General features: G+C 40.8%; 3 protein-coding genes and 1 long non-coding RNA gene across 9 annotated transcripts in view; 1 reads left to right on the top strand and 3 right to left on the bottom strand.

The window, feature by feature from the left end:
• Window positions 1-631: 631 nt before the first annotated feature.
• eif2b4 (eukaryotic translation initiation factor 2B, subunit 4 delta) lies at window positions 632-5,996 on the bottom strand. Its single transcript, XM_046373732.1, has 13 exons — window positions 5,884-5,996; window positions 5,313-5,350; window positions 5,042-5,222; window positions 4,627-4,836; window positions 4,459-4,541; window positions 3,183-3,274; window positions 2,932-3,046; window positions 2,418-2,494; window positions 2,157-2,259; window positions 1,891-2,018; window positions 1,464-1,641; window positions 1,170-1,350; window positions 632-981 (listed from the first exon to the last, which is right to left on the bottom strand). The coding sequence occupies exons 1-13, from the start codon at window positions 5,903-5,905 to the stop codon at window positions 782-784; spliced, it is 1,608 nt and encodes a 535-aa protein (XP_046229688.1). The 5' UTR covers window positions 5,906-5,996; the 3' UTR covers window positions 632-781.
• Window positions 5,997-7,435: 1,439 nt separating this feature from the next.
• On the bottom strand, window positions 7,436-10,062 carry LOC124050837. Its single transcript, XR_006841696.1, has 2 exons — window positions 9,124-10,062; window positions 7,436-7,703 (listed from the first exon to the last, which is right to left on the bottom strand). It is a non-coding gene; the product is annotated as an uncharacterized LOC124050837 (long non-coding RNA).
• Window positions 10,063-16,662: 6,600 nt separating this feature from the next.
• On the top strand, window positions 16,663-20,957 carry nme6 (NME/NM23 nucleoside diphosphate kinase 6). 2 transcript variants are annotated; one of them, XM_046373718.1, is made up of 6 exons: window positions 16,663-16,904; window positions 17,152-17,247; window positions 18,441-18,543; window positions 18,738-18,777; window positions 19,624-19,784; window positions 20,163-20,957. In XM_046373718.1, exons 2-6 carry the CDS (start codon window positions 17,155-17,157, stop codon window positions 20,312-20,314), a joined length of 549 nt encoding a protein of 182 aa, XP_046229674.1. In that variant the 5' UTR covers window positions 16,663-16,904; window positions 17,152-17,154; the 3' UTR covers window positions 20,315-20,957. The 2 variants fall into 2 exon arrangements, with proteins under 2 accessions (XP_046229674.1, XP_046229675.1); XM_046373719.1 differs by having other exon boundaries at window positions 17,099-17,247.
• The window catches only part of baalcb (BAALC binder of MAP3K1 and KLF4 b), a 37,031-nt gene continuing 34,142 nt past the window's right edge, over window positions 20,533-23,421 (bottom strand). For all 5 annotated transcript variants that reach the window (XM_046373721.1, XM_046373724.1, XM_046373722.1 and 2 more), the window contains 2 exons: window positions 21,928-22,127; window positions 20,533-21,414 (listed from right to left, as the gene is read on the bottom strand). In XM_046373721.1, the coding sequence (XP_046229677.1) occupies window positions 21,250-21,414; window positions 21,928-22,127 (365 nt within the window). In that variant the 3' untranslated portion in view covers window positions 20,533-21,249. The remainder of the gene's footprint in view (window positions 21,415-21,927; window positions 22,128-23,421) is intronic.

Here is a 23,421-nt window from a genome sequence, read left to right as displayed (position 1 = left end):
TTAGTATGAAATTATGCTCAATGCAAAATTTGTTCATTTGGACACCTTTTGTGTATGGAAGAGTCACCTAACTGCCAAAGACATACAGTATAAGCAGTCCTACATGTTATATATTAAACCTTAATATCAACTATTGTGTTATCTGATAAACAAACAGTGTTGAGGCTATGGATGGCTATGGCTCATTCCAAGTTTTTCCTCCTTTTTGTTAAAAACTTGATGCCAAAATGAAATTTGGAGCACACGTGTTGACTTTGTGGGTATAACAACATATGATCCGAGTTCTTTTGCCAAAAAATGTTTTACTACCTGGTTAATGTCTTACTGTTCTTTATCCTGTCCGATTGATAAGGTCGTTAAAAACTAGTTGTGAAAAATTTATGTGAGCCACATAAATTCCCGAGATACTGCAGCTCCAACTGTAATTAGGGAACAATTTCTAACTAGTTCAAAATTGCATGCTGTGGCTGACTGCTGTGAACCACAGTGGAATTGTTCTGCTCTAGATACTGGCAATTAAATGTTCTGGTGTTAAGAAACAGTCCATGCTTATGCCCAATGTTAAAAAAGACTACCATCCTCAAATGTCTGTAATTATCCAGTCCTATCATAAAAACACACATGGACTCTGTTTAAAAAGTGTATGCCATTTCAGATATATATTTATTGCATGCTAAAAGCACGATATTCTGTGTTGTGTGCAAGCATTTGAGCACACAAACCTCCCCAATCAAAACACAGAGAAACCTCTGGGCTCAGGCTGATGCGAGCAGGAGGTCGTTCACTGGTCCACATTCTTGACTCGCAGCACCACAGGGACCGATGTGCACGGGATCATTCCCAGATCTGTGATGACTAGGTCCACAAAATCAGGCGGTGTCACATCATACACCAGGTTAAGCAAGCCAAGAGAGGGCACTTCCTGCCAGTGCTCTAGCTGGGTCTTCCCTGTGCGGGTCACAATGAGGTCATCGGGGTCATCTGAAAAGGACAGATGAAGATAGATAAATAGATAGACTGATCCTGACACCTTCATCTGATGTTTGAAAGGGATTTAAGTTAAAACATGAGTGTTGACTTGCAAAAGCAGCAACTGAAGTGAAAGAATGAAATATCAAATCACTCTAGCAATCCGCCACCGGTTATTTATTTACTTTTTTTAACCATACCTAGTTCATTTGACACGAAGGAGTCTGTCTGCACCCTCTCACAAAACTTGTAGGTCTCACAACACACCAGCACAGGCACGTTAAAGGCTTTGGCCACCAGAGCTATCTGTGATGTCCCCACACGAGACATGACGTAACCGTTGGCCAGCAAAGCGTGAGCACCAAGGAAAACCTTTGATACCTGTAATGTCAAGGCATTATTATGATATGGACAAACAAACAAACAAAAAAAAACAGAGTAAAAGTATTTTATGTGCCAGTAAGACTGTAAGTGTGTCAATGTTTTGTGCTTACCTCTGGAAGGATGTAGGAGACAGCTGAGATAAGGACATAGGTGCAGCTGATGCCTCTCTGGACGAGGCGTCTCAGAGCCTCCCGGCCCTCCAGTCGAGGCCTGCTGTCCACCACAATCACTCGGAACTTCCTGTTTTTCTCAAAAGCCTCGCACAGGATGTGGTTTACCAGCGAGGAGCTGGAAATGAGAGGCAGTGATGACAGAAGAGAATGTCGAAGGAAGGTGGGAGTTTAAGGGGCGAGACAAGAAAAAGGGAAGAGAAAGTGTTGAGCTTAATAATAATTTTAACTCTCTGTTCAAGTGTTGCTTTAATTTGCCATCATGATATTAAGCAATCCCATTAAGCAAAGCTTGACAACAGGGAACTGCAGATTCTACAGATGACTGATTTTATTTGTCCATGAATGTCAGCTTTACATGGCTTACCATCCATAAACTAGGATAACATCTCCATCACTGATCTTTTCTATGGAGGACTTTGCAATCGCTTCGGCAGCAAGGATAATCTTCTCATTAATGTAGCAATCGATACAGTTCAGCAGTTTGTTCTTTGCCTAGACAGAGGACACAAGGGAAGAAAGACATGGAAACTGAAAATCAGTAAATTTAATTCTATTGTATCTATGGAATAAGATTATATTGAGTTCATGATCTCTGACTAAATTATGAGAAAAAACAAGTGTGACAATAACCTCCTCTTCTTTGCATTGACTTGGAATATTGGAGATCTCTTTCTTGATGTATTTGATTGCATTACCCATGCTGGCTGACAGAGGGCGACACTGATTCAAAAAACTGCAAGAAAAATGAGACCAAAGGAAACATTTCGTGTTTAACTGTAAATTAACTGTTATTTCATTTAATGTGTGCAGTGACAACAAAACCTTGCATTCAGTACTCAGTAAAGCTAAACAAGTGCTGATACATGACTATAATTGGAACATTTTTTGTACCTGATATAAGGCTTCAGCTTGTTGACCAAGTCTCTAGATAGCTCCTCATTCGGGGGTGTAGTATAGTCGCTTATTACCTGAGGAGGGAAAAAAAAAATAACAACTGATCTTCATTTGCTCAATTTAAATCTGTCCACCATACAAAAATACATAAATACAAATGCTGAAAATTTTGCATACTCCAGAGTCTCCTGATAAGCTCCAGTTGCTGAGTGAAGCTTTAATTTTCAATATCCATCTTAGTCCACCCAGTTGAACCACCAAACACCAATGCTTATTTCAGCTTACATGTAACCCATCGGTTTACACAGACAGTATGTAAAAACACAAGGCAACAGAGAAAATAACAACAGTTTAGTGGTCACACAGTGAGGCTGTTTCAAATCAACACAAAATGCTGTATAGTATCTGTAGACATCTTGCAGGTTTTCCCTCAAACAGAAACAGAATCAAACAATTTTTTTGTAGGTGTGTTGGTCTAAAGGGGTGAGATGTAGCAGTAGGTACTCTGTACCTGTTTGAAGGCATGCAGCAGGGCGACAGAGCGAGCATTGGACCCTGCTACGATGCCCTGTGAATACTGGAGACCCAATCGAACAATAGCAGGATGAATCACGGTGGAGGGAATGCTGCAACAGACAAAAGCAGTTAATACAATCAGTGAAATTTAAGGTGACAAAAAACAATTATTGCAACCACATAAATCAAACTCTCCTCAGACGGCATAAACAGCCTAATGTACTGCTTGGCATTTTGTCTGTTTACCCGAGTTGCTGTGTTAGAGGGGCTTTGCGACTGTACTGGTGGAGGTGAGAAAACAGGCTGACTTTGTGGCCGTAGTCTGACCGGAGTGGGATCTGAAATAAAGCAGAGCACAGTCCACCACCATCAGACCTCAGCGACTCAGAGGTTAAAACTGCGAACTGAGGTTGGCACACAGTCACAACACAGCCTCGACATGAATCAACACACGGCTGCATCTGCATGTAAAACGATTTTGATAACTCGTCAATTATTCTAATCAGTTTTTTCAAAGTGAATTGCAGGTTCGAGCTTCTTAAATGTAAATATTTGATGTTTTTCTTGTAATGAAGAGTCTTTGGGTTTTATACTTCTGGTTGGACAAAAGAAGCACTAGAGTAGCTTTAATACCAGCCTACCATGTTCACAGCAGGTGCTTTTGTTGTTTTGTTCATTTGTAGGCTCCATATTGATCTTTGTTTCTCCCTGCAGTCTACTGAATTTTTACTTCAGGGCTGTGACTAAAAAATTAGAGATACTTTTTCATATGCACAAGAACAACCAAACTTTTATAGTGTATGATTTGGTTGTAAATACTCTCCAAACACAAACAGAGCAGTATGGAGTGCTACCACAAAGCGGCACAGCAAACAGCTCAGTGTTGTAGGTGAAGACATGGAAGAAAAAGACAAAATAAACACGTTACCATCTTCTCAAACAAACACGTCACCGACATACCACCTCTGCCTCAAAGGGCCGGACAATAAGTTCACATGCCTAACTATTCATTTAAGGACCCGTGTTGGTTAACATTAACAATCGAAGGTTAGCAAACAAAACAACACAAGAAAAATGTCAATGGCACACATTTGAGAAAGTCAGACCTTGACCTTTGTAGCAGCACTGTATTCTGGTGTCTGAAAGAAATGTTAGGTACAATCACACGCTGTTATGAATCAAGGTTTCTCAAGGTTATGAGTTAGGACAACGAACAAGTTCTAAATTAAAACATATCTTTGCAACAGGTGCAATACAACCAAGAATCAATTTCTTATTAATTTTAGCCATTTCAGATTGGTAAGAGTCATTTTATCTGTTACTTACTTGTATTTTCTCATTTCAATGTGTTTACAATGAATTTATAGATATTGTGTTCAAAAATGTAACCAAAAATCCTAACACACAGGGAGCTCACAATATTTGAAGGGCAGCGTATGCTTGTTACATCAACTCCAAGATGTCCTGAATCAGACAAAGCACGTTTCATAATGGCTTTTGGAGATGACACAAAGTAGCTAACCTGCTGTCTTTCCAATTTTTTTGCCAGTTTCTTTAAAACCTCCGGGTTGTCCACCTGGATATGTTCCGGGAGCCTCTTCACCACTGAAAACACATGAAAAGTGTGACTTTCTCCACAGTATGTAACGTATAATTTCAGACTGTGCTGACCTCCAGGAAATTACGGTACCTGGCTGCAGCTCACTGGGCTGCACTTTAGGTTTGCCTGTGGTGGCCTGCTGCCCCACCTCTCCCTTCTTCCCCTGCTTGGAGGCCCTTTCAGCCTCTTGGCGAGCTCTCCTCTCAGCTTTCAGCTCTGCCTTACTCTTAGCAGGCTTGTCTGCCTGTGCAGGAGTTTCTGAGGCAGGCGCAGGAACCGGAGCAGGTACCGCTGAAGGAGCTGAAGGAGACACCACAGACTTAATAAATTAGAGTCATAGATCACAGAAAGACTATTTCCATGGCAAAGTCACAGATGTAATATTTGGTGAGCAGCCAGTAATTGATCTGCCAGCCAAATGAGAAATTAATACAAATGTGTCTAATGTGACACTTTCCACGCGTTCGAATACAACACAAACTGACGCTGTCCGTATGATGCGCACCTTTCTGTGCTGAGGGTTGCATTGGAGGCTGAAGAGCCAGAGAAGGTGTACTGACGGGCTTCTTTTCTTTCTCGCCGTCCTGTGAAGCCTTGTCATCTTTTTTATCTTTGCTTTTCTTCTGCTGTTTCTTCTCTTTTCTCAGCCGTTGCTTCTCCTCTTTGGTCAGCTCTTTGCCTTCTTTCTGTCAAGCGAAAACGTCAAACTTCATACCACAAGCCTTGACTGATATGAACTTAGATGAGACTGTGACGAACTTCAACAACATACTAACCTTTGATCGTTCAATGTCATCTTTCCTGTCAGGTCCTTCTGTAATACAACAAAAATGACTGTATTTTTACCAGGTTATCACACACTTTTCTTTTTTGTTTTTTTTACACCGGCAGTAACGACAGAGCGACCCTTTATTTCGCCAGCAGTCCCTCAATTTCGGTGATGCAGTTTGCTGGTTCATATGTCACTGAACATGCCGGGTTTGCATCATGCTAACGACACCATTCACAGAGCTGGACGACTACCATCTCACAATACCACCAGACTACCATGCTCACAATCGGTCCTTTCATTGTTTTGTTGATTTAGAAAATACTTGAAGAGATGATGCAATAACATCGCGGGGACTGCCGTTCAACTACTGCCTAACGCAGTGGTATCGCTGACTTGCCAGCAGTGCTAATGTTAGCAGCACTAGCATAAGAAAATTAACTTTGCTACAAGCCAAAGCCAAGGACCACAAACACAAATTATAAACACAAAACTTTCTGTCGCTGCGCCCACAGCAAAGCAATGTAATTACCCGGTCAGAGCGATACAAGCCAGCTGTTATACACTCCCGAACTCACCTGTCTCCCCACTGTCAGCCATGTTTACGCAGCAGCTTCCCTTCCTCTGCTGCTGCTGAAACTACCGCCCCCCAAAAACTATATTGCCCTCTTGTGGAAGAACAAGGTGCTGCTAACATCTCTGGTCCCAAAGCTTTAAAGGGCTATGAATTAAATGAATTAACTTCCAGTCAGTTTCTTCTCATGAACTATTTTCTTCCAAACCTTTCTTAGCTATAACGTTTTTGTTGTATATTACATCCCTGTCTCTGACACTAACAGCTTTCTGCTCACCAAGGAAGATTTTAGGCTACTTATATTTATTTCCGTAGCCACAGTGTTCCTGAGCAATTCACATAATCATACCTAATTGTGTACAGCTGTCTACACAATCCTCATTCATTGATGAGTAAATATTGTTCTACTGCGTGATATTTTGCACAGAGGTTACTTCTATCATCTACAGTATATGTATCATAATTTTAGAATAGATTTCCCCTTAACATCTTTAACCCATTTTGCTGACTGACTCCTTACCAGTGGGATGTTTTGTAAATACAAACATCCCTTCAGCTAAGAAGTTTAAATATGGATGATTTCAGTATGTTTTTGTGATGAGAGTCCATATGATTACCATTTTGAGCCAACTTTACCACATAAAGTACAAATGGCACAACATGCAGTTCATTGCACCTAACAAGTAACACATGGCAGCATAATCTTCTTTTTTTTTAAATTATGTTCTTTTCATTTACATTTTTGTGGATTTGCTGACTTCCTTGCAACTCACTTTACAATGAATGAATTTGTGGATGGGTGGTAGGAATGGGTATGAAATATGGGTATCAAACATGCAATTTTAATACTAACAGGTTGGTCTCTTTAAAGTTCAGACTCTGGATTGGTATGTAGTTTAATCTTAGATTGATCTTTTCAACCTGATGTAAAACAAGCAAACAAACAAGCAAATAAAAGAGGGTGAAATATCTGTTGTAGGAAAGTGGAGATTTCGTGTGTTATCCATTTTTGTGTGGTGATAATGGTAGCCAAAGAAATTAACATTTTTGTATGTTGACTGTGTGGGCTTGTTGTGTAACGAAGTATGTGTCTGCTCTAGACTTTATATACCGCTGTGGGTGGCTACCCACATTTCATTCTTCAGATTAAACATTAATACAAAATTGTTTTTCTTATTTTTGTTTGTTTTTGACAAAAGAAAACACAAATGTTCATTTCAACATTGAGGAACGTGACTACACACCACATCTCTTGGGTCAAGCTAGACTTTCTGGTGGAAGCACTTTTTTTTTTTTTGTATGAGTTACCTAGAAGAAATATTATCATCATACACAACCGTTCAAAAATGACTACTCATTATCAGAATAACACTTGTACTCAAGTATAATTACGCCACTTACACATGACATACAGTAATCAAAAACAAGAAAAGCCCAGGTTAAAAAGGGCTTGTATGAGGAAATTTGACTAAAATTTGTCCTTTGCACTTATTTATTTATTATTATACTTATTTTTTAAAATTCCAACACCTTTCGAGCAAATTTTAAGTCACCACTGCATGTTGTCATTGATTTTTTATTAACATCCATTGCAATACAGGAAACAGCAAAACCACTAAGGGAAAGAAATAATAATAATCACTGTCAACAGACTACCACCTCTAAAGGATGCAGCGTACGCTACAACGCCACTGTGTCTTTGATTCCACGCTGGTGTCTGCTGACTGAATTCACGACGCAGTAGCTGGTTGAAGGGGACCAAACCTCACAGAAACACCTGACTTGGTTCCGTTTGACCAGCCACAGCAAGGCGTGTTGCTTCAGCTGCAAGAGGCAGAGCCAGAAAGAGCCAAGGAGGGGAGGGCATGCGGTGAGAACAAGGGGGGAAAAGGAGGATTACATGGGTAGGAAAAAGATAGAAGTGAGAGAAGAGAAAGAGTGGAAATGGAAGGTGGACATCATCTGCGAGCTGTCAGGCCGTCATGTCCTCCTCAGTCTTACCTGATGGAACACAGAGAGAGAGAAAGATCATCACTACTGACATATCCTGCATAGTTACAACATAGCAGTCACCATGTTACCAAGCAGATAGTTCCTATTTAGAGGGCTGGGAATCCTGACACAGCCAGTGTCAACGCCCTGTTTCCTTCCAAATCCAGCCTACAGGAGTGAACCTTCACCCTCAATGACAGCTTCACATCTCTGCCCTCCCTCTTCCTTTTTTGAGAGTCCTGTGGTTGCTATAATGGGTGACAGCTGTGGTCCGTCAATCCTCCTTGACTGTCAGCCATTGGGGCAGGGGAGGAATTTTTCAAGAAGTCCCTGAGACCCGATCAGCAGATCCCTGGGAGTAATGCTAACTGCACACGTGCCTGAGCTGACGGAGAGGGAACAGGCCTTTCACCTGTTGTCCTGTCACACACACACACACACACATGCACGCACACACACACACTCACGAAGCCTGACATCCCCCCTCTCATAAAACAAAGGCATGCTCTGCTCTGACAATTGTGCCGAATGAAGCCCCATCTTTTCTAACTGTTAAACAACGAATGAAATCTTGTCTTCCCAGTACGGCTGGTGCTCAAGTCCCCTTGAAACCACACACTTCCTTACATTCCATAAGTGGTGTATTAATATGGGGATATAAGGAAGCATGTCCTCACAAGGGGCAACAACTGGATTCACCACTCCTCGGACACAAAGCACCCTTTCACAGTCACAGTTGCAGTTTAGCAGGAACAACCCGGCTTAACAACGGTTAACCATGACAGAGTGAGCGAAGACGGACACGTGATGGCGGCTTCGATCATCTGCAGCTCCCACAGACTTGCTAGAAATTTGGGTTTCAGTTGATAGACGGGGAAATTTCCAGTTTTGTTTTTATTTTAAAAGGTGGTTTACTTGAGTTTTCCTTATGTTGTCTTTTAGTACAAACAAAAAATCAGACCTTCAAGCGCTGAAAGAAAAATATTTGTGAAATTTACGACGAGCACTGCTGAATACCAGCCCACGTAGCTCTTTGATGGGTCATGCCAATGTGGTGATGCTGAACCCCATTGTGTTTAAATAACTCAGGGAGGGAGGAGGCGAATTCTGACTTCCAGTAGTCATAGGTGCACTTTCCTAAACATTACGCCACGCAAAGTCATTTGACCCCAACAACTGTCTAAAAATCTCCTTTATAAAACAGTTTTAAGAACAGAAATATTAAGAAATCGAAGTAATTGTTTGTACTCACCTTTACTGAATTCTGCCGCATCTCCTCCTGAGGTTTTCTTGTGGTGAGTAGCTGGAGTTGAGCTTGAGGCCACTTTGGGTTCAGGCAGCATCTCCTACACTGCCTACTGGTGACTTCCTTGATATATCTAACCGCTGCCACATCAAGCAGCTCTGAACCAAATGGCCGTTAGAAAGACTTGCAGTTCTGCTTTGATTAGACTGTGATTGCTCCTGTGAGAATGTCCTGGTTCTTTCCTGTGTCGCACCTCAGCTCCCCCGCCTCACCTGACAGAGGTGTCAGGCTCTGCCACAGTGTGCCGCATCTGTCGTAAAGCTTACAGAAAACTTTTAACACCTGGATTGATGGCCGATTTTACTCACACACATGGTGATCAGCAAAGGACCAGAAGTCTGCAACCTCTGAATCTGGAAGACTTTTTTAAATCGACAGACAAGCTTGTCTCTATAAAGCCTGCTTGTAGAGGTCAAATGTTAACCATTTCCAAAGAAGAAAAGATACCTATAAAAAGCTGTTTGTCAAAACGAGAAGATTTAAAAAGGGGCACTAAGACCAAAAACACCACATAAAAGACTTAACTCTCAGACCAGTCTTACTCCTTGTCACTGAAGCTGTCCCTTTCCACCCATTAAAAGCCAAAACTCATCTCCAACTAACCCTTAGCTTCCTGGGAACCATTTCCCAACTTAATGCTGCCCCTCTCCTCTGTTCAGCTCAGCTATCCTGCGATCAACCATCCTCCTCCGTATCTGGCCGGTGGATTGTGCCCACAACAGGCCTTGCAGATCGGCCTTTTCTATCCCGCCAGGAGCGCCCCCCTCCAAAGCGGCCTCCCACCTGTTGGTGTCTTTTAGAAGCCAGGGCCTCTCCTGCGCCTCCTGTCCGGCCCAATCAGGGCCCTGACAGGGGGGAGCCAGCCTGTGAAATCACACCTCTCAGCTGTTCACACTGGGCTTGAGACACCCTACACCCCTGCCGTTCCTCTGTTCAGCCCCCACCCCACCCTGCCTCTCTTTTACACTGAATGTCAATGGCTCCATTTTGGAGAAAAAAAAAAAAGAAAGAAAAAGGGAGAAAGAAAAAGAGGGAGGCAAAGAAACAAGGAAGCAACTGCACGATGGGCGTGTTTTATTGGGTTTGGGGTACAGTCAGAACAGCAGTTACAGCAGGCCACGAGTCACAGCTGAAGCCAAGGTTGAGTTTCATCCCCGTTTGGTGTCCGAGCTTCACTTCGGTTTCACTGTATCATTTACTGCATAGGAAAAAGTGACGTTCACTGTTGTCAAAGCCTTTAGAGGCCTCCGACAAAAGCAATTTTTTTTTAATGAGATGACATGATGTCAAAAATACAGTCAGCCAAACATGTGAAATCCTTAGATAAACTGTGATGTAAACCTCTGTTAATGAGGCACACTCAATGATATGTGAGGAGTGTGAATACGTTATATGGCTCTTCTCATGGCACCATAAAAACTAAGCAATAAATTCTCCCCTGGCCACAAGGTGACCATCCTGCCGCCATGACACTTACAAAACAGCAGTGGATGTAACATAAACTGCATTTGTGGAAAGGAGAAAATCAAGAGGAAATTCTTGAAAATATATTTTAAAAAGTTTTCAGCTTAAACTGTCAGTTAGTAATGAAAGTGTTGCAACAATTTCTCATCTGTCATACCCATTTAGGTGTGTCGGAGTTCTTTCATTACACTTGCTGTTATTAAGTGATCATATGGAATATGTAGATCCTTATATGACTGTTTTGAAGCATCTGTGTGACCAGAGAGCAACCAACACTGTAGAGGCAAACGGGCTCAAGCTCAGGGGTTCATTTTCCTCTGCTGCAAGCACAAGTCGCTCCACTAAGGTCAACACCTGTGTTCTAAAATCAGCGCTGGGGTTGGGTGTGATAGGAACCCGGGCCTCATTCACAGAAAGCTCGAGCTCAGAGAGGGGGGCTTATATTGAAACCCAATAGTCTCGCTATTTTCGAGGCACTCGCAGTCCACAAATAGCCACCCCATCGCATCTTTGTAGCTCCCCGTTTTTTCTCCGCCACAGGATGTTGTCTAAATTCGACAGTTGTTCAATATTTCCCATGGCCCCCAGCCAGGGCGTATCACAAATGCAACATTTCCACTAATGCCAGCTATGCACCAAGGTCTTGCAAGATATATCTGGGTGCTAGGAATATCAGATAACTTTTGTTGTTGAGGGGATTCTTGGCCGCTCACACCGGACACAATGGTTAAGACACAAATCATAATCCTGCTGTTCCTCTTAACAGGACAGCTGATCACTGTCGCACACCAGCTCACAAGCGGAGGATTTGCCAACCAACAGACTCTCGTTGAATCATCTGCTTCTCTTTCATCATGTGTCATGAATCATGCAAAAGATCTCATCTTACTCTGTGATTTGTTTTTTTCATCTGTCAACCCCTCTTCAGTTTTATTTATTTAAGTCCAATCATCAGTCTGGTGATCATTCATACATCCATTGGATAACATGAAAACATCCATAAAAGATGCTTGTTATCTAAGGTATGAGTGTGGGTCAATGTCAAATTTCACTTCATTATAAGATCAGGTCATTTTTTTAAGAGCAATTACACCAGATTAGGAGGAAGACAGCACAGGAGCTCAGTGGTTGTGTTGCATATTTTCTACAAATTGGGTCAGTGAGGTTATTTTTAACCCGTGTTCACATACCGGGGCCCCCGTTTGCTAATCACTTTGTTCCCCTCTGTCATACCCATCTATCGTGTTGCCAATGTCCCACTGCTTGTGGGGAGGTCACAACACTCTTTTCTTGGCAGGAGGAAAAAATTTCCCTCGGGACGGCAGGTAGGAGTTAGGCTGACTAACCCCAGAGCAGTTTCTTTAACAGCGGATATCATAGATTTCTACTGGTATAAATAAACCGACAGCTGACGCCAGACCAGCTCCCAGACATGCACAGGATGAGACAACCTTGCAGATCAACTCGCTGTTCTTTGGAGAAAACTCACTGTATGAGGTGGAAAGCTAACCTTATGTATCAATTGGAAAGTGACTACAATCACCTTTAAAAAACTTTGATTCAATTTTTCTTTTTTCCTAGATTTTTCTGTAAAAGCAAGAATAAGTTCTGAGATGCTGGAGGACGGGGGTTGTGTTCTCAAATAAACAATAAAGAAAAATGAAAAAAAAATGGCTGTGAGATTATAAGCTACTATGTGTATTTGTTTTAGTTCTTAGTAAATAAAGAAAAGAGCAACAGGCCAGTGAGAGCTGAAAATCTTAAACTGGTAAAGGACAATAATGATTCAATGAGTAACCCAACATGTGAAACGGAACTGATCTTGACAAAGATAAGACAGCGCCGTGTTGCTGACTCATTATGTGCTCTGACATTAATGCCACTCTCTGTCCTTCCCTGGGCACACCAGTTGCCAGGGCCGAGGTTGACACAGCTGTTGTAAGGAGCCTGGTCCCGTGTGGTGGAGCAATGCAGCAGAAAGGTCAAAGGTCACCGCCATTTAGGCTAAAAGAGTGAACAGGTGATGGAGAGGTGAAGGCAACTCACTCCCGTAACTCACAGAAGGCACAAAAGGATTTAGACGGATGCTTTGAGGTCATTAGATCTGTGAATAAACGATGACGTCTTAACATAAAGAAACTCTATTCGTTTTTTTTTAGCTACGACACAAAAACTCTACTTGAATAAATGACAGAAAGTGAGATCAGAGCATTAATGGCTGCTGGAAGCGTTGAACAAGAGATGGAAATATGGCACCGTAATCATGCTCAGGTCTGTTGCAAAAGCTCCAGAAGGTGTCATAACAGGAAACGCATCTGAGACTTTTCTCACCAATCAAACAACTAGAACATAAAAGGGGTCTGGGTGTTGAGCCGGGGTCGCGTGTCCACACTTTAAATGGCCCTGTTGTTATCTTCAGGCAGCCTGTGGTAACAGGTGAGGTGTGACGTGGAGGATCAGTGTACACCACAGTATACAGGTCAAAGCAGAGTATTTATTATTTTCTCACAAATAATGTCAAAATCTGTTTGAAGCGTGTACTGTGGTAGTTAGAGGCCATATTACAGTAGAACATTAGAGGAGATTTCAAGTGTCATAATTAATCCAGGTTATTTATTTAATTGCAATAACACTGCCAAAGGAAAACACCTTAGAAATTTACTCTAACGTCATTTGAATGTATTGGTATTGAGAACGTTATTTAAAACGTAAAAGGCTCACTAGTCAGTAATAATATTTACAGTATTGTTGACAAGACATCACAATGGACAAGTTTAATAGAAAACAAAAGCAGAAACGACAGCATGTAACTTGCTCATAGGCTGGATCATGTCAAAGAAAGGATTCACCAAAACAGAGCAGGGCATTATTGTATAAAAGGTTTCACGCAAACAATAAAAAGAAATTTAAAGGAAACTATGCAGTGCAGGAAAAATAATCTAAATGTCTCACAGTGTAAGATGGTATGCAAAAACATATGATAACACTTCATGTTACAGGTCCGCAAAAATCTCCTGTAATTTATTAAAAGTTGATTTCCAGAGGAATTTGGTAGAACTGCTCCATTAAAACCAATAATCATTTATTTAATATAGTGAACATTTAATTCTTTGAATAGCAATTTTTTCCCTACAATTAGTTCCAAAAACGTTCCTATGAATTTGTAGTTCATCTGATGTCATCTCATTGTAAGGATGGTATAGGAAACTCTGGGAGCAGTTAAACAAAGTGTCAAATACACATCAGATCTGTGTACAAGCTCATTTTCTTTAACTATAAAAATACCATTTTTCAGTATTACCAACATGTATTTGTTTAATGTCATCCAACTTCTCACCAAACCTCAACAGTTTGTCTTCCATCACATTCCATGTCATTCCTCCATGGTGCTGATACGTACAACATATATTCACATGATCCTTTACTGTGGCTCCTGCTAGATGAATGAATGTGGAGTAGCTCATGGACACCCAGAGCGCCTGTGGGGGTCGTCGGTCAGCTGCCCGACTCCACACCAAAAGGGAGCGACAACTGCAGGAGCGGCAGAAGGAACAACAGCAGCAGCAGCAGCAGCAGCAGCAGCAGAGACGCCGAGATGAAACAGAGAGGCGGGGGAGGGGGTCCGCTGAATCAGCTGCCCACTTCAGGATGTTTAAGGCAAGAGTCAGTCACGATCAGTGGTGAATTCTGTCCTGCCATCCATCCTGAAACCTGTTCATCCTGTGAAAACAATACACCATACAAGGTCTTTTTGAGCTCCCAAATACACTCACATTATTGGCTCCCTCATCCTCAATCTACGGAGATATGTAATATCTCGATATGGATACGATATGGATCGTTCCCCTTGCTGCATTAAAAAAAAAAAAGCACTCTCACATCCTCAGGGCGACTTAGGGTGGCCTGGGAGTTTCAGGTACTGCAAATTCACATACGTTTAGTAAAGACAGTGTTTCAGTCACACATGGATCTTTGTCAGATCAGAATGTTTGAGAAGTGGAAACTGCAGCCATACATACACATACATACCAATGAGGTAACGAGCTATATGAATGCAGGTGAGGTTTCAGGTGCTTGACCACGAATTTCAACATTCCCAGCTCAAATGTGGCAGAGGACCTTTGCTGTATGTCGTGTCCGTCTTATCTCTCAACATCTCATTTTCCCTAATGTTAACTCTGTAATTAAAATGCCACAAAACAATATCTCTAAGCTCTCTATGCAAGTAAGGCCCAAAAATGAGTCAACCCATGTGACCTCTGTCAATCATCACTACAGACATTTACCCTCGTTAATCTACTGAACTTACATTTTTGAGCCACTTGAAGTTTATATGCTACCTGATCATTTCACTGCACTACAGTTCAGAAGGAAAAGTTATACTTCCACTGTTCAACATTTGTCTGACAGGTGTCGCTACATTTCAGATCTTACATAAAAAGCTCATAAAATGCATTGATTGCAAAATTAAATTAGTGGTTACCAAATGTTTGGACTTGTAACCACTGACAACAAAAGAAAAACATAAAGAAGCTCCATGTTTTGCATCAGATGTGTGTGAGCTGTCAGCATTTCTACCGAAGGGACATTTACCTTCTAAACTTCTCAAATGGCTTCATCAAATAACTTATCAAGGCCCCAAAATATCAAACTCTTTGATATTTCACAGAAAAGGAATGACTAAGGAAAGATCTAAAAAGTTTGCAATTTTTTTTCCTCTCCTATTAATCATACCTCAGATTTATCTTGCGACGCTTTGGAGAGGCCAGAGCCCTAGGTTGGGAACCTCTGAACTAAAATACCTCACTGCATGCTGTATAATGTACAACTAACAACAGTAAAATGATATTTACACATTGATGCATCAATACAAATATGTAATCTTTTAAGTCACAAGGGACTGTTACTTGTAATATTTCATGCATATTTGGCTGATAATATTAAGTATGATTTTTACCACAGGACTTTTTACTTATAAGGATCTGAGTTCTTCTTCCACCATTGATAACAACTGCATGAAACATAATAATGCAAGATAAAGTATAGTGTTTGTAGGTACATTTAATGCTATATCCTCAGAAATGTGCTCCATTCAACCCCCCACCCACCAAACGCCTCCTCTTGTCCTCTCCATCTCCCTCATGGGTGGTAACAGCTGTGGTGTCACCCCAAGTCACATGACATGGGCAGGTGGGAGAAACCTATGTGGGACATCCACCCCCTTTTCTTCACTCCTATTCTCTCTCTCTCTCTCTCTCTGAATGTCAAACCCCAGACACATGGACACACACACACACACACACACACCTCTTCTTTTCAAGGGTGTGGCCATTTTGCATGGCTGGAATTTGCTCCGTGTTTGTAACTCATACTGCATGTCTGATCTCCCACACTGATGAAATTCCAAAGGCGAAAATCTCTCTCGTTCCAGTTTGTGCTTGTAGCTGGCACGTCAGCTACTCCAGAGCATCTATTCGGTAATGAGACACCATAACCTAAGCCTTACAGGTCTATATTTTAAAGGAGTGAACTGTCATTTAGACAAGACATCCTGTTTGCAGCTCTGAACCTCAGGGGAATTTCTCTTTAAACCCCCAGTGAGACAATCTGACATCAGTACATTTAACTTGAGGATTGAAATATAAGTACTAAACTGGAAAGAATCTACTGCGCTGCAGTGCCGTTTTGCAACTCACTGACTCCACTTTAGTTCCAGTAGTGCTGTGTTCTGGTGACCTGTTATCTTAGGAGCATGGAAACAGAATTGACAGCTGTCCTAAAGGATCTGAGTCTGAGTTGGACCAAGCATTTGCGTCATTCTGGTCACTAAAAACATACATGAAGCATTTCAGAGGCTCAAGAGCTGCATATATGTTAAAAAAGCTCCTCACGTGGTCAAACCTTCATGTGTCTGAGTTTAAGAAATATTTTACAAAATACAACTAATACTCTGTTATGAGCTTTTATAATTATTTTAATTTGGCGTCACTCTCACAGTGGGAACTAAATGTGCCGTTTTCGTTTCTGGGGACAGTATTTGCTAACGGACTGACCGGTGCCAGCAGTTATTGAACGTATATTCACGTTTAAAATTACGTTAATATTACAGTATGTAGCCTAGTGACACAAACCTCATTAATATAACTTGTTACTGTAATGACTTTTTACTTATTTGTTTTATATTAACGAAAGCATGGCGGCTCCATTTGTCGTTCTCCCTTTAGAATGACCTGTGTTTTGGAGACAAATCACATCTGAATGAGGTTTGTATCTTTAACTAAAACGGCAGAAAACATTTATAAGCATTCACAGATTAATTACGTCGGTATCGAAGATCCCATTTTTTCGGCGTACATTGTATGTATTTGCATGTATTTGGCTGTGTTTGGATTTCATGATAAACAGTTAGCTAAGGCTGTTTATCAACCGTTAACTGACTCATCTCACGTTTCCGCAGCTAACTGTTGATACACCGCAAATGACCTATGGAGTATGATTTCTGTCCTGTAGAAAATGTTACTGACAGCTCGCAGCTTGTCCAAAGTACTGCAGCTCACCCTGGCGGTCATCAAACCAGATGCTGTAGCCCATCCTGTGATGTTAGAGGTGAGCTCACACCACCTGTGTTATAGTAGCACATTTAACAGTTTCAATTATGTCTTTTATTTTGAAGGTCTGTGGCTGTTATGTCACCGTGGAGCATCTTTCTGACCTTTCTGTATGGCAGGATTAACAGATTACAGACCTTCAGACAGTGAGAAGATGACACAGATAGACACGGATGGTCTGCTAATACTAACTAATCTAATCTTGCAAAAGAGCAGAATATACACATACACCATCAGCAGTCCATTAAATATAAATATTACCTTTATTGTCCATTTATGTTGTATCAGTATACTATTTCTTTGAATGGATCTGAACAACATTTAAAGTCATTTCCCCAAGTATGTCACAGTTTGACTTTACATACTGAATTGCAGTGTTGATAATAACATGTTGAGGTTCTATGTGGTGTATTTAAGGCTAATGTAAGACAGAACGGTGTGTATCAGGATGGGTTAGGCAGTGGTTGAAGTACAAAGCAGGTCAGAGTTCAGATATAAAATGTTAATAAAAAGGCAGGTAAAAAAATCCTTAATACCAGTAAAATAAACAAGGTTAACTCTGAGGACCATAAATTGCTCACATCTCAAATTGCCTTATTATCAGCAGTCAGTGAAATATTGCTGGTTGATATGACTATGACCTTCTTTTTTGAGAAAATGGCTATCAGGAGAAGCAGATAATTAACAGTATTGGTATCGAGGGGGGAAATCCATATTATACATCCGTAGTTAATTCGGTATTTGATGATTAAGTCCACAATATTCCTTGTTATGTCATAGTTTAGTTATGCTAGAAGATTTAGACTTTGGAATCAATTTAAAAAACTGAATTCTAAACCACACTGTCAAATAAACCAATTTCAAGAAGTGGCTTGTTCAGTGTTTTATTCAAACAGTGAAGAATAATTTATATCCTGTCTTGAGAGATTTACAAGCCTCGAAGCCTCACAGTGATGAAATCTGTGTCAGTCATGAGATGTTCCATTAGTTTTCACAGCCACATAAATTGGGCCAGTCTGTTGCCATCTTAATAGAGAGAATGACCTTTTGTATCAGGGTATTGCTTGTAAGTATCACCCTTCTGACAGGTCCAATATCAGCAGTTGACACAAAAATATTAAAATGTTTACCCTTTTCCTTCTAGCCTGCAGTATGGCACAAGGTTAAATAATAATAATATTTTTTTTTCAGGCTCTTCACAAGAGAATCCTGGATGACAACTTTGTGATTGTTCGATGCAAAGATCTCGTGTGGAGGAGACAGGACTCTGAGAGGTTTTACGCCGAACATTCAGGTGTGGACACAACTCATCACACACTGTCATATTACCATATCTTTTGTCATAAATAGGATTATTGAAAATCATTTCTGATAGCAGTGTTTCTTCCTGAGTCACACTTTGAGGAACTGCATTCGAAGTGGTTAAAAATGGTGCCGATATGTTAAGGTATTGAGCTTTGTGTACATTGCTTTTGTTTTGCTTCTTAGGACGATTCTTCTTCCAAAGACTTGTTGAATTTATGTCAAGGTGAGCCCCCACACTGACACCATACACCCACACCTCCAAAAAATGCTGAGACTGTGTGTGCGATCCTTTCAAGGAAGCTCCTTTGTTGATATCCTATGTTACCAGTTAATCTGTTTACCTGTGCGATGTTCCAAACAGGTGTTTTTTGAGCTCTCCACAACATTCCACATCTGTTGTTGTTGTTTCTCTCCAAACCGATTTCAAACATGTTCTTGACATCAAATTCAGAATAAGCACATATTTACAAAAATTAATGAAGCTGATGACATAAAACTCTGAATATTTTGTCTTGTTTGTACTTTTTGTAACTGATTATATGTCAGAAAGCATTAGCAAATTATCACATTATGTTTTAAACAGCCAACGTTTTTGTAATCAGTTGTAGATATATATTTCCCAAACCATGACTGCTGCCTTTGGATACTTGTTCTATCTACTGATGATGAAGATACTTCTATCTGATGCATTTAAAATGGAATAACAGAAAATTTTCTCCACACATAACCCACCTGGCTAACATACAAAAAGCACCCCTCAGCTGATGGAGCTCTGAACCAAATAAATAATTTTCTGAAATGTCACAATGTCACAACAGTACTGTGTTTAGCACAGTACTCCTGGAGCAACTGTCTGAAAATTACTGTGTAGCCTGCTCACAATATGCACCACATGCCCCCACTGGATTTCGAAAGGTGCTTGTAATCCCATTGTCATTTTTGTCTCCTCGCAGTAGTGAATCTGTACATGCTACAACAAGCTTTGTCTGGATGCTAGCAGAGTTAGACAAGAATCCAGTGTTTAAAATGACAGGAATGAATGCTTATGTTATTGAATTCTTTGCCACAGTGGTCCAATGAGGGCCTACATTTTAGCCAGAGAGGATGCCATACGTCATTGGAGAGAACTGATGGGACCGACCAAAGTGTTCAGAGCCAGATACACCTCACCTGCTTCAATCAGGGCCCAGTTTGGACTCACAGACACACGCAATACAACTCATGGCTCAGGTAGGAGTGTCATGTATTTATGTATGTAAGCCAACGGGTTCAGAGCATGTCCTACACCCATGCATGAACACATGGGCTGTCAAATCAACATACAGTAAATTCACCAAGTTGATCTTTGGCGTACAATCCCTGTAACAGTGTCATTATAGGACAGAAACTCAACTATTGATACAATTAAACTTTTCCTTCAAGCAAGTTGCATTGCAAAATACTTGAATGATGGAATATTGTCATAGAAGTCAGAAACCAAAAGTCTAAGACGTAATAACCCTGAACTTCCCCCGACCATTTCAGCTAAGCTTAAGAATTTATGCTCAGCGTACTGACGAGTGAGAACATGTTTGAAATCGTCCTAAATTTGATTTCCATTCTCTCTAGATTCTGTTGAGTCGGCACAAAGAGAAATCCGTTACTTCTTCCCGGACTTCTGTGTGGAGGAGTGGATGGAGAAGGAAGAGCCATCGTTCCGATCAAGACAAATACATTACGACCATGAAAAACAGATCCACACACTTTCGGCGCAAAGCTGACCCCAGAACTGCTGTTACAGTCACTGAGCCCCAAGAACAGCTTAGAAACTCCTCATCAGTTGTTGAATGCAAGCTGCCAGGGAAGATGCTGCACTGCTACATGCTGTGTATGCTGCATCCAGAAAGGTGCCTGTTTTGTCACCACAGTTGGTCAACGTGCCAACAATCCCATTAAAATAGATATGCAGCTTTTCATGAAGTAATTTACTACGAGGACCTTTAAATGTTTCTGTTCAATTTATTGTCATTGGAAAACACAAACAAATAGATAAGAAAATTGAACACTGTGTTGTACAAAACAGCACGATGTAGTAAGACAGTCGTTTACATTGTCATCACAAACTCCTGTCCAGGCTCCACTGTAATTAGTGCAATCATCACATCAGTTCGCTGAGCCACACAGATTGTAGCACAGCAGCAACTACGTGTTGTGTGTCATGACAAAACTAGAAAATATTTCTAATTTGTGAATATTCAGCGATGTGAAATAATACTGCAGTAGCTTTTAGTTTCTGAATCAGTTGTGCCAAGTAATAATTCTGCTTTCATGATTTGGCTCTCTGCTCTGGTATACCGTGGCTTCATTTATTTTGGGTATGATACTGCACGTATTGTAAAATGTCATGTTTTGTCTTGACCAACATACAGTTTCACGTGTCTTCAGTGTGTCAAAATACAGGAAAACATAACTGCAACAGGCACTACAGAAATACTTCTTAAAGTATTAAGTACAACACAGCCTAGATTAACTTAATTTTGAAGAAGAGGAGCCATTTGTTCAATATGACCAGATTGTCCAGTTTAAAGTCTCACTGCAAAGTCACACGTCCTGCTTGTGCTTTCATCAGACATCAGACTTTTTCCCCAAAAAATACCGTCAGTTCACTAATATCACAGTTATCTTTATCTTTGGCTTCTTCCAGTCTCTCTTGCACTCAGGTGTTTTGTGTGGCCACCTGTTTGAGCGTTTCCACAGGTTTCATAACCTCATAGGTGGTCAGGGACTTCTTCACCTTCCCGTTCTTGTCCACCTGATGGATGCTCTGTGTGACCGTGATGGTCACCTGCTTGGTCGACATCCGGTTGTCCTGCCATTTTGTCTGATAATAATGGAGAATTAAATAGTTAGAAAAATACAATACTGACATGAAGTTTGGTTAGACTGCAGTTGGTGGCAAGAAAAGGTGATTATCTTGCCACCATGGTGATTTTTTTTTTAAATGTTGATTTGTCCAAACATGAGCCCAAATATCCAAATATATTCAGTTTACTATCATGTGTGACAAAGACAAGCATCCAAATGTTCATGTTAGAGAAGCTGGAGCAGGCAAATATTTGGCATTCAGCAACAACAACAACAAAAAATCCACTAAAACAAATATTGGCTCATCAAAATATTTGCTGCTTGCTTTTTTGACAATCAACTTCTCATTATGCGACTGCATGTTTCAGCTCTAAACATAAAATTGAAAACAATGGTCGATCCTTTCACTATCCAAGCAGTTCTCACACAACTCATCAATAAACGAGTGTATTAAAACAAACAAACAAAAGAAGCTGTGATATTCTAAATTGACTTGGAGTATTTCGAAATCCCCAGCGGAGACTCTTACAATCTCTTCAGTGTGAAGGACACTTCTGCGCTGCACTGTGGTGCCAGACGAAGGCCGCACCGCCTCCTTCGCTGGTGAGCCCAGTACTGCAGGGGGGCTGCTGGGCCTCACGTCGTTCAGACTGGCTTCAGACACGGCCGAACAGACCTTCAGGTAAGCCTGAGCGGGAAGAGGGAGTCCGTCCTCGAAGAAATCTGGAACTGGAACAAAGCAAAAGCCTCAGCTTCTCCACCACAGAGCAGCTAAACCGCAGGAAATCAGAAAGCTTGTACGTGAGCTTTGCACTGGGCCATGCCATGAGGATGAGGAGACGTGCACGCTGGGAGCTGCCTTCTCTCTCAGTGTGAGCCACTGATCCGTAAACAAATCAAAGCTACTGACCCGGTGAGCATCACATTACATTGTGTTGTTTGTGCTCACAAAAATACACAGAATCATCCCTAATGCACCAAATACGTACGTCTGTCCTGATAACTTACACCTGCAGTCTGTGCGCAGGTTGCTGGTTATCACATTTATTTACACATGAAGCATGTGCAAGCAAGGTTGAAATATGCAGGCGCCATTCAAATGAAATAAAAGAAGAAATCTTAAAAGAAAAACAAACCTTTAAAGGTATGTTTTAAATGAAATTATCTAGAAAAGACAGAGATAAAAGATGAATAAATAAACATATGAAACTTATGATATTTACCCATATTAACCATGTTGTTGGGGATACTGTTAAACTCAGCACTGTGACGGACACACTCATTGTATATATACAATGTACATATTGGCTTTTTACACATGTACATACCTGTATTTTAAATTTTCTTAAAAATTTGAATACAGTTTTTTGTAAATACCTGTACTTTGAGATTTTAGTTTTGTTTATCCTATCTTTATTAAGTTTATCCTATTTTTTATACTCTGCACTTTTCTCCTTTCTTGGTCGGGAATACTGCATGTGCAATGTCTGTAAAAACAAGAATTTCCCTCCAGGGATAAATAAAGGAATTCTGATTCTGATTCTGATGATCCATATCATCTAAAAACTGGAATTAGTTTTGATTCAAGTGCTCCGTCTGTGTCATTTTTGGAGTACATAATGAAAGCTGATTAATTGGTGACTGGATCTCTAAAGCAAAGAAGTCAAAGGCTGACCTTTAATAAACGCTTTGTGGGACAGGATAATTCAAAATTGGGGACACAGTGGCTTATTTGTGTATTCGTAGAGCTTTTATTCATTACTGTGGCTTCTCTGAGTATTGTTCTGTCAAAACAACCCAAAAATACGAATTTCAGCCATGCTAGTATCAGTATTAATAATATGTTAGGTATGACTTGTGCAGTGTAGCAGTGGGCGATTTGTAACTCAAACAGCATTTGTCACAGGTCAGAGCGTACAGTGAGAGGCAGTGAAGTGTGCTGAATCATAGAAAACACTCTGAGTATTGCTCTGAAGCAGTGTTTGGTGTGCACATTAAGTGGGGTTAAGTGCACTGGATGATG

Source organism: Scatophagus argus, chromosome 19 (genome assembly GCF_020382885.2).
Source record: "Scatophagus argus isolate fScaArg1 chromosome 19, fScaArg1.pri, whole genome shotgun sequence".
Lineage (NCBI taxonomy): Eukaryota > Metazoa > Chordata > Actinopteri > Scatophagidae > Scatophagus > Scatophagus argus.
Note: the sequence above shows the minus strand (reverse complement) of the source record. Positions and strands in the feature narration are given on the sequence as shown.

What these genes read in the sequence shown, in the direction of transcription:
- eif2b4 (XM_046373732.1), bottom strand. Translation starts at nt 5,905, where the DNA reads ATGGCTGACAGTGGGGAGACAG. An exon ending in TGCTGCATGCCTTCAAACAG is followed by an intron (nt 2,495 to 2,931) that starts GTACAGAGTACC and finishes TTCCCTCCTCAG; the next exon opens with GTAATAAGCGACTATACTAC. An exon ending in AAGCTGAAGCCTTATATCAG is followed by an intron (nt 2,260 to 2,417) that starts GTACAAAAAATG and finishes TTTTTCTTGCAG; the next exon opens with TTTTTTGAATCAGTGTCGCC.
- nme6 (XM_046373718.1), top strand. Translation starts at nt 17,155, where the DNA reads ATGTTACTGACAGCTCGCAGCTTGTCCAAAGTACTGCAGCTCACCCTG. An exon ending in CCCATCCTGTGATGTTAGAG is followed by an intron (nt 17,248 to 18,440) that starts GTGAGCTCACAC and finishes TTTTTTTTTCAG; the next exon opens with GCTCTTCACAAGAGAATCCT. An exon ending in CTTGTTGAATTTATGTCAAG is followed by an intron (nt 18,778 to 19,623) that starts GTGAGCCCCCAC and finishes TCTTTGCCACAG; the next exon opens with TGGTCCAATGAGGGCCTACA.